The sequence below is a fragment of the Octopus bimaculoides genome, chromosome 9 (assembly GCF_046866305.1).
Source record: "Octopus bimaculoides isolate indiv1 chromosome 9, ASM4686630v1, whole genome shotgun sequence".
Taxonomy (NCBI): domain Eukaryota; kingdom Metazoa; phylum Mollusca; class Cephalopoda; order Octopoda; family Octopodidae; genus Octopus; species Octopus bimaculoides.
The window spans coordinates 31323775-31340010 of NC_142936.1; the positions used below are offsets into that span (position 1 = coordinate 31323775).

The following is a 16236-nucleotide window of genomic DNA, read 5'->3' on the forward strand; positions in this document are numbered from 1 at the left end:
TGGTTTCATTCCTTGCGAGCTTACGTATGTCCTCAGCAGTTACAGCCCATGTTTCACTGCCATGTAGCATGGTTGTTCGTACGCATGCGTCATACAGTCTGCCTTTTACTCTGAGTGAGAGTCCCTTTGTCGCCAGCAGGGGTAAGAGCTCTCTAAACTTTGCCCAGGCTATTCTTATTCTAGCAGCTACACTTTCAGCGCACCCACCCCCACTACTAACTTGGTCGCCCAGATAGCGGAAGCTATCGACTACCTCTAGTTTTTCACCCTGGAATGAGATAGAAGTTGTTTCCTGTTTGTTTGCAGTCTTTATTGCACCTGAACATCTGCCACAAACAAAAACTAACTTGCTAGTTAACCTGCCTTTGATGTTGCTGCACCTCTTATGTGTCCATAGCTTGCACCGGGTACATCTTATAGAGTTACTACCTACTCCTTTTCTACATACTGAGCAGGGCCATCTACCTGAAGGGGTTTGTGTTTTATCTACCTTCCTACTTATTAGGATTTTGGTTTTAGCTAGGTTGACTCTAAGGCCCTTCAATTCTAGACCTTGCTTCCACACCTGAAACTTCTCCTCTAGTTCTGATAGTGACTCCGCAATTAGGGCAAGGTCATCAGCATAGAGGAGCTCCCAGGGGCAACCTGTCTTGAACTCCTCTGTGATTGCCTGGAGGACTATGGTAAATAATAGGGGGCTGAGGACGGAACCTTGGTGGACCCCTACCTCTACCCGGAATTCATTGCTGTACTCATTTCCAACCCTCACCTTACTGGCCGCATCTCTGTACATGGCTCGCACAGCTCTCACTAGCCATTCTTCTATCCCAAGTTTCCTCATTGACCACCAGATAAGGGATCGGGGGACCCTGTCAAAGGCTTTCTCCATGTCAACGAAAGCCAGGTACAGAGGTTTATCCTTGGCTAGGTATTTCTCTTGCAACTGTCTCACTAGAAATAAGGCATCAGTAGTGCTTTTACCTGGCACGAACCCAAACTGCATCTCATCTAAATTGATTCGCTCCCTAATTAGTTGGGCTATGACCCTCTCTGTAACTTTCATAACCTGATCTAACAGCTTGATGCCTCTGTAATTATTTGTATCTAAAGCGTCCCCTTTACCTTTGTAGCAGTTGACTATGATGCTGCTACACCAGTCATAGGGTATGACTCCTTCGTGTATCACCTGGTTCGTAATACGGGTGACTAGGCTATAGCCAACACTGCCAGATATTTTGAGCATCTCTGCAGTGATTCCTGATGGGCCGGGGGCTTTCCCGGTCTTCATACTCTTAATTGCTTTATCTACCCTGGTACTATCAACTCGGATAGCTGGTCCCTCTATTGGGTCGACATAAGGCAGGCTCTCTTTCTCCCATTCATTCTCTTTATTAAGCAATCTATCGTAGTGGCATCTCCAGACCTCTTTCTTTGCATCCTCATTTAATGCAAGCGTACCATCATCCATGCGAACACATTTCTCTCCTACAACATCACTATTCTCTCTCCTACACTGTCTTGCAACCCGAAATACCTCGAGTCTTTGGTCCTCACGGCGCAGAACATTGGCAAATCTTTCCTTATCTGCTTCCCCTCTGGCTAAATAAACCTGTCGCCTAGCCTCCCTTCTGGCACATTGGTACAATTCCCTGCTACCACCGTTCTTCCAGTCCTTCCAAGCTTGTTTCTTTTGTCTAATAGCCCTGTCTACCTCCTTGTTCCACCACCACGTTACTCTGGGTTGGGAGGGGACCTTACACCACCCACAAATCTGGTCGGTGGCTTTCAACAGGTTGTCCCGCAGAAATCTCCAATTGTCTTCCACGTTGTATGATGCTATATCCCCTTCTATTTCGTTAAATGCTTCAAGTAACTTGTCTCTAAGTCTCTGTCCGTTTGCAGGGTCTTTAAGCTTCCACACCCTTCTTCTCCAAGCCTGTCTAATTCTGGGCACCCATTTTGCCTTGATCCCAAAGTCGCTAACTACTAATCTATGTTGTGGGGTACATTCTTCGCCAGGGTAGGTTTTGGCATTTATAAGCCGCCCTCTTTCCCTATTTCTGGCGAGGATGTAGTCGATTTGGCTAGAGTGTCTGCCGGAGCGGTAGGTGACTAGGTGACTGGCAGGTTTCCTGAAGTTGGTATTGCAGACCATAAGATTGGTTGCATCACAGAACTCCAGCAGTCTGGTTCCCTCCTCGTTGCGGGAACCGAAGCCATAGCCTCCATGTATGCCATGGAAGCCCCCAGCACGACGTCCGACATGGCCGTTGAAGTCTCCAGCCACAAAGAGAAGGTCCCTGTCACTCGTCGACGAGGTAGTTTGCAAGAGGGTGTCATAGAATTGGTCTTTCAGACCATCTGGTAGCCCAGGTTGAGGTGCATAGGCTGAGATGACAGTAGCTAATCTATGATGAAGCACTAGTCTGATCTTAAGTACTCTGTCACTTACTCTAACGACCTCGATTACCTTATCCACCCATTTCTCCGCTAGAAGTATTCCTACGCCCCCGACCCCGTCAGTGTTCCCTGCCCAGAAAATCTTGTACCTGTGTTCTTTGCCTGTGAGGAACCTTGCAGAACCTCCTCTCCATCTTACTTCCTGGATGCAGCACATATCTACGCATCTCCGTTCAAGCATCTCAACAATTTCACCAGATCTACCTTTCAGCGTGCCGACGTTGAGAGTGCCAATCCTAACAGTATGGGTGTTGGGGGTGTGGGCCTGTAGCCTGGGAAGAGGAAAAGCAGTGTCGTGTACCTGAAAAGAAAACTTGCAATTGGAAGAATTCATAAGCAAAACATTACCTACAACCTGCAAACATTTCTCAACCTTAATGCGCTACCCAAAGGTAGGGGAGAGGATGGCCAAGGCCACTAGATGGGTTCCGGGAGACAGCCGAGGTTGACAGGATGACAAAGGGATGAACTTCCGGTGGAGGGGGCGGGATGACAGAGGAATGAACTTCCGGTGGAGGGGGTGGGATGACAGAGGAATGAACTTCCGGTGGAGGGGGTGGGATGACAGAGGAATGAACTTCCGGTGGAGGGGTGGGATGACAGAGGAATGAACTTCCGGTGGAGGGGTGGGATGACAGAGGAATGAACTTCCGGTGGAGGGGGTGGGATGACAGAGGAATGTACTTCCGGTGGAGGGGTGGGATGACAGAGGAATGAACTTCCGGTGGAGGGGGTGGGATGACAGAGGAATGGACTTCCGGTGGAGGGGGCGGGATGACAGAGAAATGAACTTCCGGTGGAGGGGGTGGGATGGCAGAGGAATGAACTTCCGGTGGAGGGGGTGGGATGACAGAGGAATGAACTTCCGGTGGAGGGGTGGGATGACAGGAATGAACTTCCGGTGGAGGGGTGGGATGACAGAGGAATGAACTTCCGGTGGAGGGGGTGGGATGACAGAGGACTGAACTTCCGGTGGAGGGGGTGGGATGACAGAGGAATGAACTTCCGGTGGAGGGGGTGGGATGGCAGATGAATGAACTTCCGGTGGAGGGGGTGGGATGACAGAGGAATGAACTTCCGGTGGAGGGGGTGGGAGGGCGGTTTACCGCCAGCGAGTAGAGAGGGCTCTTAATTGTAGATTTTAAATATTTGAGAGACAACAATGCATAAATCGTAATTTTTTAAAAGAGCAATGAATTCTGGGTGATTAGAATATAACGTAGCATGAATTTAGGAAGCTTAGAAAATGAATAAGCATGAATTTAAGACAACAACTGAATTCAATTGAATTTCATGGAGAGAAACAAGATAAATAATAAGGGACAAAACTAAAGCGCAAGGTATTGAGATGTTTGAGGCCGTAAATAAATAAAAATCTCTATCTTATCTGCATCTTGGGTATTTCGTCGTAGTACGTCAGCGAGATAATTTAGAATGGGTTTCTCATTTATATATAGCCAGAACCTGAAGACCTTAAAGGAAAAACTACGAAGGGGGAGAGAGAGGATGGAGGGGTAGACAGAGGCATGGCGGGAGAAAAGATCATCATCATCATCATCATATATATATATAAAGAGAGAGAGAGAGAGAGAGAGAGAGAGGGGGGACCAGTCAAGCAGCACATCACGCTGTAATTCTTGGGCTGAGAAATCAACACTTAAAAGCCATAATTTTAAGGAGCGATAAGAATTTTTGAATAAAGGAAAATGGGTAGTGGTGGTGGGTAGGTACCGCCAGCGAGTAGAGAGGGCTCTTAATTGTAGATTTTAAATATTTGAGAGACAACAATGCATGGAATCTAAAAACAGAAACAATTCCTATCATAGCAGGTGCCTTAGGTATAATAAAAAAATATTCAGACAAATACATAACAAAAACACCAGGACTTACAAATATATATAACATACAGAAAATTGCACTACTGGGCACTGTACACATACTACGCAAAACACTTTCAATACAGTAACCATAAGAGCATCACAGCAAACACAGCACATACCCAAGGCACACAAAGCTGCACTCGGTAGTGAAGTGAAAGCATGTTATAAAAATAAAACTACTGAACAATAATAATAATAATAATGGTTTCAAATTTTGCTACAAGGGCAGCCATTTTAGGGGAGGGGATGTGTCGATTACATCGACCCCCAGTGTTTCACTGGTACTTTATTTATCAACTCCGAAAGGATGAAAGGCAAAGTCAACCTCAGTGGAATTTGAACTCAGAACATAGTGATAGGTGAAATACTGCTGAGCATTTTGTCCAGTGTGCTAACGATTCTGCCATGGCAAGAACGATCCACTGGGAGCTCTGTGGAAATCACAGCCTTCAAAGAGAGCAAAGAAGTGGTATGAAGTCACCAAGAATGAGAATTGCAAAAATCCTGTGGGATCAATGATCCAATGTGATCACCTGACCAGACATTGTTGTGGTGAATAAAAATGAAAGAACATGCATGATAATCAACATAGCATGCCCCGGTGACAACAGGATCAATGTGAAAGAAGAAGAAAAAATAATTAACTATGACGATTTGAAGTGGGGAATATGAAGGTTATGGTCAATGAGGAGAGTAGACTTGATACCAATAGAAATTGGTGCACTTGGAAGTATCAGCACTCAACTACCAGCATGGCTAAAAAAGACAAAAAGACTGGTGCAAAGGTGAAGGTAGAACACCTACAAAAATCAGCATTACTTGAAACTACAAGAATTCTTCGCAGGGTTCTTAAGCATGACCAGTAAACAAGTGTCACCTTAATCTGCTGACTGTGGACAGTAGAGGCTTTCCATCATACCCAGCAAAATAAGCTGTGAGTTTTCATCACATAATAATAGTTTCAAATTTTGGTGTAAAGTCAGCAAACTTAGGCGAGAGGGTACATCAATTATATTGAATCCAGTATTCAACTGGTACTTGTTTTATCTATCCCGAAAGGATGAAAGGCAAAGTCAGCCTCATTAGAATTTGAACTCAGAACCTAAAGCTGGAAAAAATGCTGATAAGCATTTTGTCCAGCATGGTAATGATTCTGCCAGCTCACTGCCTTCTTAATAATAATATGCAGTACCAGGCAATGGCTCTCATGGCTTTTCATCTTAACTGATTGGAAGTGTTATGTGCATGTTTTGTCTTGGTAGAAAAGATTGGCTACAGCAAATATTCTACTCAATACCACAGATTTGCTTGTCAGTTGTTTGATCTTAACCAGTTGAGCATGTCCCTTCGTGGTTGACAATATGTGCATCTCTGATCATGAGCAGAAGTAGTGGTGGAGCATCATAGCCATGTGTTGAGGGGAATTATTTGAAGTTTGGATAATTCCCCTTTGGAAACATGGGTTTTTTGTTCATCATCCTTAAAACAAACCTTATTCAGTGACCTTTTGAGTAGGATGGGCTACTTGGCCTGAATAAAATTCTAACTGGGTCCCACCTGCAAGGTCATGTATTGTTTTACTTAATATGAAATCACCATGTCATGCACATATGGCTGTGATGCATGTGCCTGGTGTACCCTTATCAGACGAGTAGTCATGATGGGTATATTAGGCTTTCTATATTTGTATCCCAATGTCACTTTGATGGCATGTGCTGCTTCCTCACTCAATAATAATAATTCTTTCTACTATAGGCACAAGGCCTGAAATATGTAGGAGGGGGCTAGTCAACTACATCAACCTCAGTGCTCCACTGGTACTTATTTAATCGACCCTGAAAGTATGAAAGGCAACACGGCTGCTTTTCATTCTTGCTCTACTGGTATTGGATACATGGATGTCAGGCCATACCTTGCAACCTTAGTATCCAGCATCTTTCTTATAGTCCTCACTATGCCAAACAAACATATTTTCTGTAGAATCAAGAAATTCATCTTAATATCCAATATCTTCAGTCAACCACTCAAACTTCTTGAAACTCTTCCCATGGCTCCTAGTACTATAAGGATAAGAATAATTCTATAGTAATTCCAAATTCTTTGAAGAGCTATTACATGCTACATTAGTTAGTGGAGGTATTGTCTTGGGGTTTGGTGGCAACAAGTCTCCTCAAATCTCAAGAATCTTTCATAGGATTCTTGAAGCATACAGAATTACACTTTTCTGCAGGTTGAAAATGTGAGTCTCAACTCCAATATCATTCAACCAGTAAGGTAGCAGTTTGGGTGTTATACCAAATGCACTAATTACAAGAACAGTTGTCACCTTAGTCTTCCACAGTCTCTTTATCTCTCTGGCTAAGCCCTGATACTTCTCAGTTTCTTTGGTATCCACTCTGTTATATGGTATTGCAAAGTCAATGATCTTACACTTTTTTCTTCTCTACTATCATATCCTTTGCTTCAGTAACATTGCCAGTCTTTATGGAAGAATCCCATAAAATCCCATAATTATTATTCTCTGACACAAGTTCTGATTCATACCACTTTTCTGCTACTTTGTATCCATACACTCAGCTAACATTCCAATGCTCTCTTTTACTGACAATCATTCCTGCATTTATACAGTTTTTGTGCTAATCTACTGCATTCTTAAGAGACAGTTAATACTTTCATCACCTTTTCCACAGATTCTGCGTTTGTGTGAATTTAGTAAATCCTATCTTCATCAAATTTCATTCTAATCTCTTGTTCTTGAATGGCTAAAATTAGCAATTTGGTTTCTTGCTTCAAGTTTCCACCTGTCAGCCACAACCAGTGTTCTTTACTTCAAATATCCTAAGTTTGTTGCATGAATTAGCCATGTAATTCTTTCTCTGTCCAGTTATTTGTCTTGTTTTTCTTCTGTCCTTGAATACTTTTATTGTTTTGGTAACTTTTAGGATATTTCTAGCTGCTAATGGTATTCTTTCTTCACTACATACAGAATACTTTTGCACACCCAATATTGCAGCAAACATCATCATTATTATTATGAAGACAGTGAGCTAGTAGAATCATTAGCACACCAGACGAAATGCCTAGCAGCATTTTGTCCATCTGTATGTTTTGAGTTCTAATTCCACTAAGGTCAATTTTGCCTTTCGTCCTTTTGGAGTCGATAAATTAAGTACCAGTGAAACATTAGCGTCGATGTAATCGACTAGTCCTCTCCCCACAAAACTTTCAGGCGTTGTACCTTTACTAGAAAGGATAATTATTATTAGTTCAATACCTGTTGCTACACTGCCAGTTAAAAATATTTTTAAATCATACATGTACCTTCATAAATTGTGCAAATAATGTTTAGATTGACTTTCTTAGCGAACATTAGTAACAGCTTGAATACTGTTGAACAATAACATTTATTTAGAACAGAAAGAACACAACAAAGAGAAAAATTAGAGGAAAGCAGAATAAACACAAGACTTGACAAAAACTTATCGGATGGGAAATTTAGGCAAAAACACGATACACAGAATATTTGCAGCTGATTTCCTTGTCAGTCAGTGACTCAAGAGGCACTAGAGAATTAAGCTTCTGGGGGAAAGCTAGCAAACGTATACAAGAACAGAAACAAACTGAAATAATACTATGTACACAACAAAAAATTTATAAATACTACAGAAAAAGAATTATGCATATATAACAGAATGAAGCCTTTCAGCTATACAACAGAAGGAAAAGAATAATTATACATATACCACAAATATAATAGAAAGAACTTTTGGTAAGATTTCCTTTTGTACCCCACAAAAAACACCCCTTTTTAAAAAATTTTATTCTTTTTTCTACACAAAACCTGTTTTCGGCTATGGATAATACAAATATGCCAAAAAAATTGGCAAAAATCAGCATTTTGAAATTACACCCACCCCACCCCACTAAGTTCTTCATTTTTAACTTTTTTCAGAATTTTTTTTCTTTTTCAAAACATGCAGAAAAATATGGAAATTATGATTCATAAAAAAAAATTTCCAAAAATTTTTGTAGTTACAGTTAGGGTTAAGGTTTTAGGGTTATGGTTACAGTTAAGGTTTTAGGGCTAGGATTAGGGTTTTAGGGTTAGGGTTTTAGGGTTAGGGTTAGGGTTATGGTTACGGTTAGGGTTTTAGGGTTACGGTTATGGTTAGAGTTTTAGGGTTAGGGTTAGGGTTTTAGGGTTAGGTTAGGGTTTTAGGGTTAGGGTTATGGTTATGGTTAGGGTTAGGGAAGAAAGTGAAAAATGAAGAGGTTTGGGGTATGGGGGAGGGCGAAATTTCAAAATGCTGATTTTTGGCAATTTTCCGAAATCTCCATATCCAAAAAAAAAAAATTGGGGAGAAAATGAAGGGGGATGGGAGGAAGTCTTTCCGAACTTTTCAGCTACCGGACAGACGTAATGGGGTGGTGCTTTGCAATAGACTAGCACAAAAAGTATATAAATGCAGGAATGACTGTCAATAAAAGAGAGCATTGGTATGTTAGCTGAGTGTATGGATACAAAGTAGCAGAAAAGTGATATGAATCAGAGCTAGAGCTGGTATGTGTCAGAGATGAAACAGAGAAAGTCCAAGCGGACATAGCAGGAGCTCAGATAAGCATAACTGTCTGGTCAGAGGCAGGCCAAAAAAGAACTGCACCGGTCACATGGTAGGACAGAGGAAGTGTTGTGGAGGGCAGAGGGACTGAAGAATGAAAGAGAGGGAACGAGAGAGACACAGAGTGAGGAAAGAAAAGTACAAGGAAGGTAAGCAAGGACAGAAAGTGATAGGGTAAGAGTAGAAATGGAAAGAGATAGAGTAAGAGTAGAGAGGGAAAGAGATAGAGTAAGAGTCACACAATAAATATTCAAGGAATATTTTTTATAATAAAGTAAACAGAGTGTTCATTGTGCTACATTGATATATTAAAGGTTGAACAGAAAGAACACAACAAAAAGAAAAATTAGATGAAAGTAGAGCAAATGGAAAACTAGGCGAAAACTTAACAGACGGGAAATTTAAGCAAAAACACGATACATGGAATATTCACAGCTGATTTCCTTGTCATTCAATGACCCAAGATACCATTGTGGTTTCATGCCAGTTTTTTCGAAGGCTGTGTCTATATGTTGAAAGACATGCAGAAACGAGTGCACACATGCACAGGCACACACACACACACACACACACGCACACACACACACACACACACACACACACACACACACAGATAAAAATAACTATATGTAGTGTATATATGTAAGTGGGTACCCAAAAGAAACGGGAATTTTGCAATATTATTTTATTCACTTAGTTTTACATGTTTACATTTTTATTACTTTCAAAGTATTCTCCATTTGAAGCAATGCATTGGTCCAGACACGTTTTCAAAGCAGAGCTTGAACTCTTGCAAAATGATGCCTTTTAACGCCCCTTGCAAAGTGATACCTTTTAATGCAGTCGGTTTTTTTCTTCACATCTTCCACATCTGATAATTCCGTAATACCAGCTTTTGTCATTAGTGATGACCTTCGAAAAAAGGTCCAGATCAATTTCCAACTGTACTTTCAGTTCACAACATGCATTGAGCTGTGACTGCTTTTGATTTTCCGTGAGCAAGCAAGGCACAAATTTTGATGCAACTTTTCATTCACAATTTCTTGCTCAAAATTAAATTGGCAGGAGCTCCGGGACACACCTGTCATATCAACAAGTTCATCAATTGTTCAGTGATGGTCCTTCAAGATCAGTTCATAAATTTTCATGATGTTTTCATTCATTCAGGAGGTCGATGGATGCCCTGAACAAGGTTGGTCTTCAAGCAACAAGTGACCATTCATAAAGCATGGAAACCACTTATAAGCTTGTGTTTTGCTCATGGCAGCATCCTTGTAAGCTGTTAGAAGCATGACAAATGTTTGGGCTGCCATTTTCCCCAGCAGAAAACAGAATTTCACAGAAGCACATTGTTCTTTCATTTCAGCCATTGCAAAAATTGGTGAATGGGAGAAGCACTGCAGAGCAAAGACACCACATGGCAGCAGGACTATGCTCACCACCACCGATTGGCATACTGCATTTTAAATCAAAATTTTTGTTAGTTACTATGGTGACAACAATACCTATTTGTGTATATGTCTTTCCCTCTCTCTCTCTCTTTCTCTTACTGTATTTCTCTCTCAAAGACAACCCTTTCTTCTTCCCTTCTTTTATTCAAAGAGAAAAGTTTTTTTGAAAGTCTGTATTGCGTTTTCTATATAGTGAAAGACACAGAAACAAACACACACACATGCTAAGAAAAATATGCCCAATCACACACACACACACACACACACAACCAAAAAAAATAACTATATATCCTTCAAGATTTCTTAGGTACAAAGGTGACAACATTAAACATCTATCTTTCATGCACACATTCTCTTTCTCCCTCTCTCACTATATTTCTCTCTCCCTTTCTAAAAATATTTTTTTCTGTCCCTCTTATAGATGTTGTGACAGACAGACACAGAGATTCCCTTGTCTTTTCAGTGAGCCAGCAGATTTGTTAGCATGTCAGACAAAATGCAATACCTGTAACACTACACAAAGTTTTGAGGAGTCAGTAGAGCTGTAACTGACACTCCAATTAATGACATTAGCAATGACAAAAACAATAATAGGGAGGACAAGGATGATGAAAGTACTGATGATAGAAGTAATGAGAACAATAATTGTAAGGCTGCTGCTGCTGATGACAATGATGACTGGCCAGTCCTGTGAATTAACAAATGCTTAATTTAAATCAGGGTGGTCACACAGCAAAATTAACTTTCACTAATGAGTGGATGCTTGCAAACAAAAATCTATGTAATTATGGTAACTAATTGTTACATATTAATTATCACTGCTGTTGTTTTGTTTCTTTTCAAAGAATTTGTTCTTTAAATTTTGAACTCACTCCATTTACAATTTGCTTTACAATGCTTACTATGAACCAATAAGGGAGCCTGTACATCTCAATCTGCTAGAAATGGCAGCCCAATACTTTGCAAACAATATTCTAACAACTTAAAACAAAGGCAGGATGCATTTGCTAATGCAGTCCGGTACACATTATATTTGAAAACAAAAAGAAAAGACAGGATGCAATGGTTATGGCTGGAATGACTCAAATCATTGGTATGCTCAGTCAGAGTGGACCTTGGGTTAAACAATAACAATGACACCAAACTGAATGGAACTAACCTCTAACTGAAAATACAGAGTACTTTTACATTGCAGTTATATTTAGAAGAATATACAGCTGTAAAACACTAATAATCTGGATTTCCGAAGTTAGCTTTTTTATTTTATCTAAAAGAACATTAAAAAAAATCTTGAAGTATTGATAAATTATAAATACTCTTTCCTAGCCCAAGATCAATTCAGTTCAAGTATATCTATCAAAGTATTCCAGCTGTAACTATTGTGCTTTTGTAGGAACTACATTATTTAATGTGCCATCTCCCTATTTAAGTTGGTTGCTATTTATAAAAGATTAAGTAACCAGGTAAGGCTCTGTTTTCAAGAGAAGGGTAGAATCAATTATATTATCCATCAGTCCAAATGCCTGCCTGCCTGCCTGCCTATCTTTCTATCTATCTATCTATCTATCTATCTATCTATCTATCTATCTATCTATCTATCTATCTCACTGGTTAATATATTACACAGAACAATTTTGGGAATAATTTATGTTGATTTTGCTTTTTTCCCTTGATTTAGACTAAAATTGGCAGGCTGATTTCAAACTATTTTCTTCTATCATGTCAGTTTTTTTTTCATTCTACAGCTTACACTCTGAATAAGCACAGATGTATTGTTTGTCTGTAAGTAAATAGGGTTGGCTTTAGATGTTGAATATTGGAAAAAGGATGAAAAGTCAATACTGTATTTACTTTAGTGTGTGTACTCGAGAGTCACAGCCACTTTTACCACCCTCCCTTTAAATATAAAAATGTATTATATATAAGACATTTAAGAATAACAAAAAGAATGTTAACTCACACAATGAGAAAAATCTTCAGTTTTGAAATTGTCCTTTATTTTTTCAGCATATTGCAGGTACCGCCTAGCAAGTAAATCCATGAAAATTTCTTTTTCTGTTTGTGAATCCTGAAAAAAGCAAAAGGAAAAACAATAAATCATTGCTCTAGTTTAATTGATAGATCAAGATTATTGTGAAACATTGTCATATCATGAAGACTAAATATCATGGGATATTGTATACCAATCCATGTTTGTCTAATTCTCTAAAAGATTGGAGACAAAAGAAAAAGAAAATCAAAGAAGTCAGTTCTATATTTAAGAGATGAGGAATTATTTACATTTGACGGATATTTGTCCTCATCTTGTTTGTTGTTAACACAACGTTTCGGCTGATACACCCTCCAGCCTTCGTCAGGTGTTTTGGGGAAATTTTGAACCTGGGTTCTCATTCCTAACGATGTTACTATTATTATATTATTATTATTATTACTATTATTAATGAGGTCGCTGCCGTGAATCGAACTTGGAATCTTGGGGTTAGTAGCCCGCGCTCTTAACCACTACGCCATATGCCCATGGGCAATTATGGAGTGAATTTTAGGGCTTATAAATCTATTATTTTTCTATCCTTCCTCAATACCGGTTCCCATATGCTATTCATATCTGCACTCGGTCTGCTTAGGAGGTTGTTGTGTCCTAGCATATGTGCTGCTTCTTTTAGTTTTCGTATTTTCCAGTGTTGTTCCCTGTCTATTATTTTAACTTCATCCCACAGGGGGAGGTGGTCTCCATTTTGCCATACATGATCAGCTATACCCGATTTATCAATATCTCCTCGTGTCACAGCTTTGCGATGTTCTTCTACCCTTATTTTGAGGGGGCGGCATGTTTCGCCTTTGTATAACCTACCACAGCTGCATGGGATGGAGTACACGCAGTTTTTGGTCATATTCTCTTCTGTTGGTGGTTTTACCCGAAGGAGATATTTGCGAAGTGTTGTATTGCTCTTGAATACTGCCCTGATGTCATATGGGCTGCATATCTTTTGTATCTTTTCGGAGAGGCCTTTCACATAGGGTAGACAGACTGTAGACAGTTTATTGGCTTCATCCTCTCTTTTCTTCATAATTGGAGTAGATAGTATGTTCTTGGGGTAGTTGTTTCTTAATAGATTGTTACTGAGCTTGATCATTTCTTCGTGGTGGGTATCACGATCGTTACTTATATTCTTTGCTCGATGTTTTAGGCACTGAGCAATTCCTCTCTTTACACTGTATGGATGGTGGGAATTGAAGTTAAGGTATCGTCCAGTGAAGGTTGGCTTGATGTCCAAATGCTGTTAGATCATGTGAACTCAATAAATCCATCCATACAGTTCACCATGGAAAAGGAACAGAACAATCAGCTGGCATTCCTGGACGTATTAATAACACGCACCGAGTATGGATTCAGGACATCCGTATATCGCAAGCCAACCTTCACTGGACGATACCTTAACTTCAATTCCCACCATCCATACAGTGTAAAGAGAGGAATTGCTCAGTGCCTAAAGAGAGAGAGAGAGAGAGAGAGAGATAGAGAGAGAGAGAGAGAGAGAGAGAGAGAGAGAGCGAGAGAGAGAGAGAGAGAGAGAGAGAGAGAGAGAGAGAGCTGGCAGTAATTTGTTGTTACTGGATATAGTTGTATTTTGGATACAAAATGTTATCAAAAGTAAAAGTGCAAGTGAGTTGAAAATATGACTGCACTAATATTTTGGTTATATACATCAGGAGTGTAGAGGTCATAGAGTGGAAGTAGTATCTTTGATGTCTGGCAGCTGTACCTTGCCGGGGATGGTCAGGTGGACAGGCATCACTGGTCCTCATCTCTCACTTGATGATTTCTAGTTCCACACACCCCAATGCTCCACTTCACCAAGTGACAAGATAATGCTGACACTGCACCAGTAGGTGAAAGACTCTGGGTAAGGCTTCCCAAGGAATCACCAACTAGGGCAGAGGAACCTTCTCAGGTCAATAGCCAAGTGTATGAGGCCAAGGCATTCTTGTGGTGGAGGTCTATGGTTGCGGCTAACAACTGAGAGAGGAATAGGCACCACCAAGCTAATTTGCCCATGATACACACATGATGAAGACAACCAGACCAGAGTCCATACCAAATCAGTTGTTGCCTGGATCAACATCAAAAAGTGGACAGGCCTCAATTTTACTGACTCACAGACATCAGCAGGAGGGCTGAAATCTGGCTGCAACATCATCCATGAATGCCCTAATGACCACACAGACAAGGGGTAGAAAGATGGAAAAACAAGCATCATACTTTGACATATACAGATCAAATAACATATCTTATGCAAAGAGAATTCTCTTGTTAGTAACAAAAGAATTTTCTTGTTGTCTTAATGATATCTTGACTAAATTAAATAACAAAATTGTGTTTTCTTTCTAATGAATTGGTCTAGGTGAGTCCACAGTCTTTGGCTAAATGCATACCTAGGTTCCCTCAGATTTCATGTCTTAATATGTTGATTTTTTTCCCCAGTCTCTCAGTTCCATTTGCACACTATTTTCAAATTACATTGCAGTTCACTTTAATCACAAAGTTTTCTGAGGGCTGACAGAATTGAAAGCATTTTGCTTTATCATGCTATTATTACAGTAATGAAAGAATGATCGTTGTTTCAACATGAAATATTATTGATGCAAAAACAGTAGTATCTTTATTTTTTACTTTTCATTACAATCTTTAATTATTGATAAAATTTTTAAAATGTTTGTTTAAATAAACCCATTCCAAGAAAAAGTTAGTTCACTTGAAGAATTGGAAGCCATCTGAATATTAGAAAAGTGTTTCCAGTATCATGATGATTTGCACTGGGTATCAAAATGCTAACATCATGACTGCTTTTCAATGCTCTGTGAACACTGTAAATGTTGTAAGTCATGACATGGACAGCAACAATGGTGACAATGAAGTTGTGGCCAGCAGGAAGGGACACAGCAGGTGTTCTGACTGCATTTGTTTGCTGGAATTCATCTCCACATTTTTAAACAGAGCCTTATCCTCGTTTCAGCCAACTATTTGAAGCTTCTGGAGACTGTGGACAACCCCTGGCTTAGAGATGGTTGCTGCTAAAATGTCATATGTATAGCAGCAGGATTCAGCTCCTTGCTATACTCCAGAAAAAGTCAGAATTGGTTGTTGGAGAATTTCTATGACTTTAGCATCCCCAATTTTTGGCCTACTAATACCTTAGATTGTAATCCCGTGGATTTCTATGTATGGTGTGGATGAGAAAGACACCAACTGTTTTGCCTGCAACACCAAGGCTGAGTTGGTGGCCAAAATCAAGGAGGTGTTGAAAGATCTTCCCAAGGACAGTGAAGAGTGCATGTGCTGGATTTTGGATCCTTTGTGAGGTCCTGGTGAAAGCTGAGGGCAACTACTTAGATAAACTGTTATCCCTCAGCCAGTTAATATTTTTTGTTTTTTTCAAAATACTTTTATTTTTTAATGGGATATTGTTTTCTTCTTTTATATAAACTGTCAAATTTAGCTCAAACATCTGGCAAATATGTCAGAATAGTAAATGTCTGAGAAGATGTTGAAGAGATAATTCATAGCGATTAGTTAATTGTATTTTTGTTGTACAAGTTATTTTCTACTTAGTGTAGTGGGTGCTTTTACATGCACCGGCACGAGGGCCAGTCAGGCGATTCTGGCAACAACCATGCTCAAAAGGTGTTTTTTATGTGCACCTGCATGAACTGGCTCCTGTGCAGGTAGCATGTAAAAAACACCTTTTGAGCGTGGTCATTGCCAGAACCACCTGACTGGCCCTCATGCTGGTGGCACATAAAAGCACCCACTACACTCTCAGAGTG

At 40.0% G+C, this 16236-nt stretch overlaps 1 protein-coding gene across 23 annotated transcripts in view; it reads right to left on the bottom strand.

Annotated features, from left to right (window-relative positions):
- LOC106875847 (coiled-coil domain-containing protein CG32809) overlaps window positions 1-16236 on the bottom strand; it is a 931982-nt gene that overhangs the window by 507453 nt on the left and 408293 nt on the right. For all 23 annotated transcript variants that reach the window (XR_016243094.1, XR_016243099.1, XR_016243098.1 and 20 more), the window contains one exon: window positions 12371-12478. Coding sequence is in view for 16 of the 23 variants with exons in the window: in XM_052970538.2 (XP_052826498.1) it covers window positions 12371-12478 (108 nt within the window). In the remaining 7 variants the exon portion in view is untranslated. The remainder of the gene's footprint in view (window positions 1-12370; window positions 12479-16236) is intronic.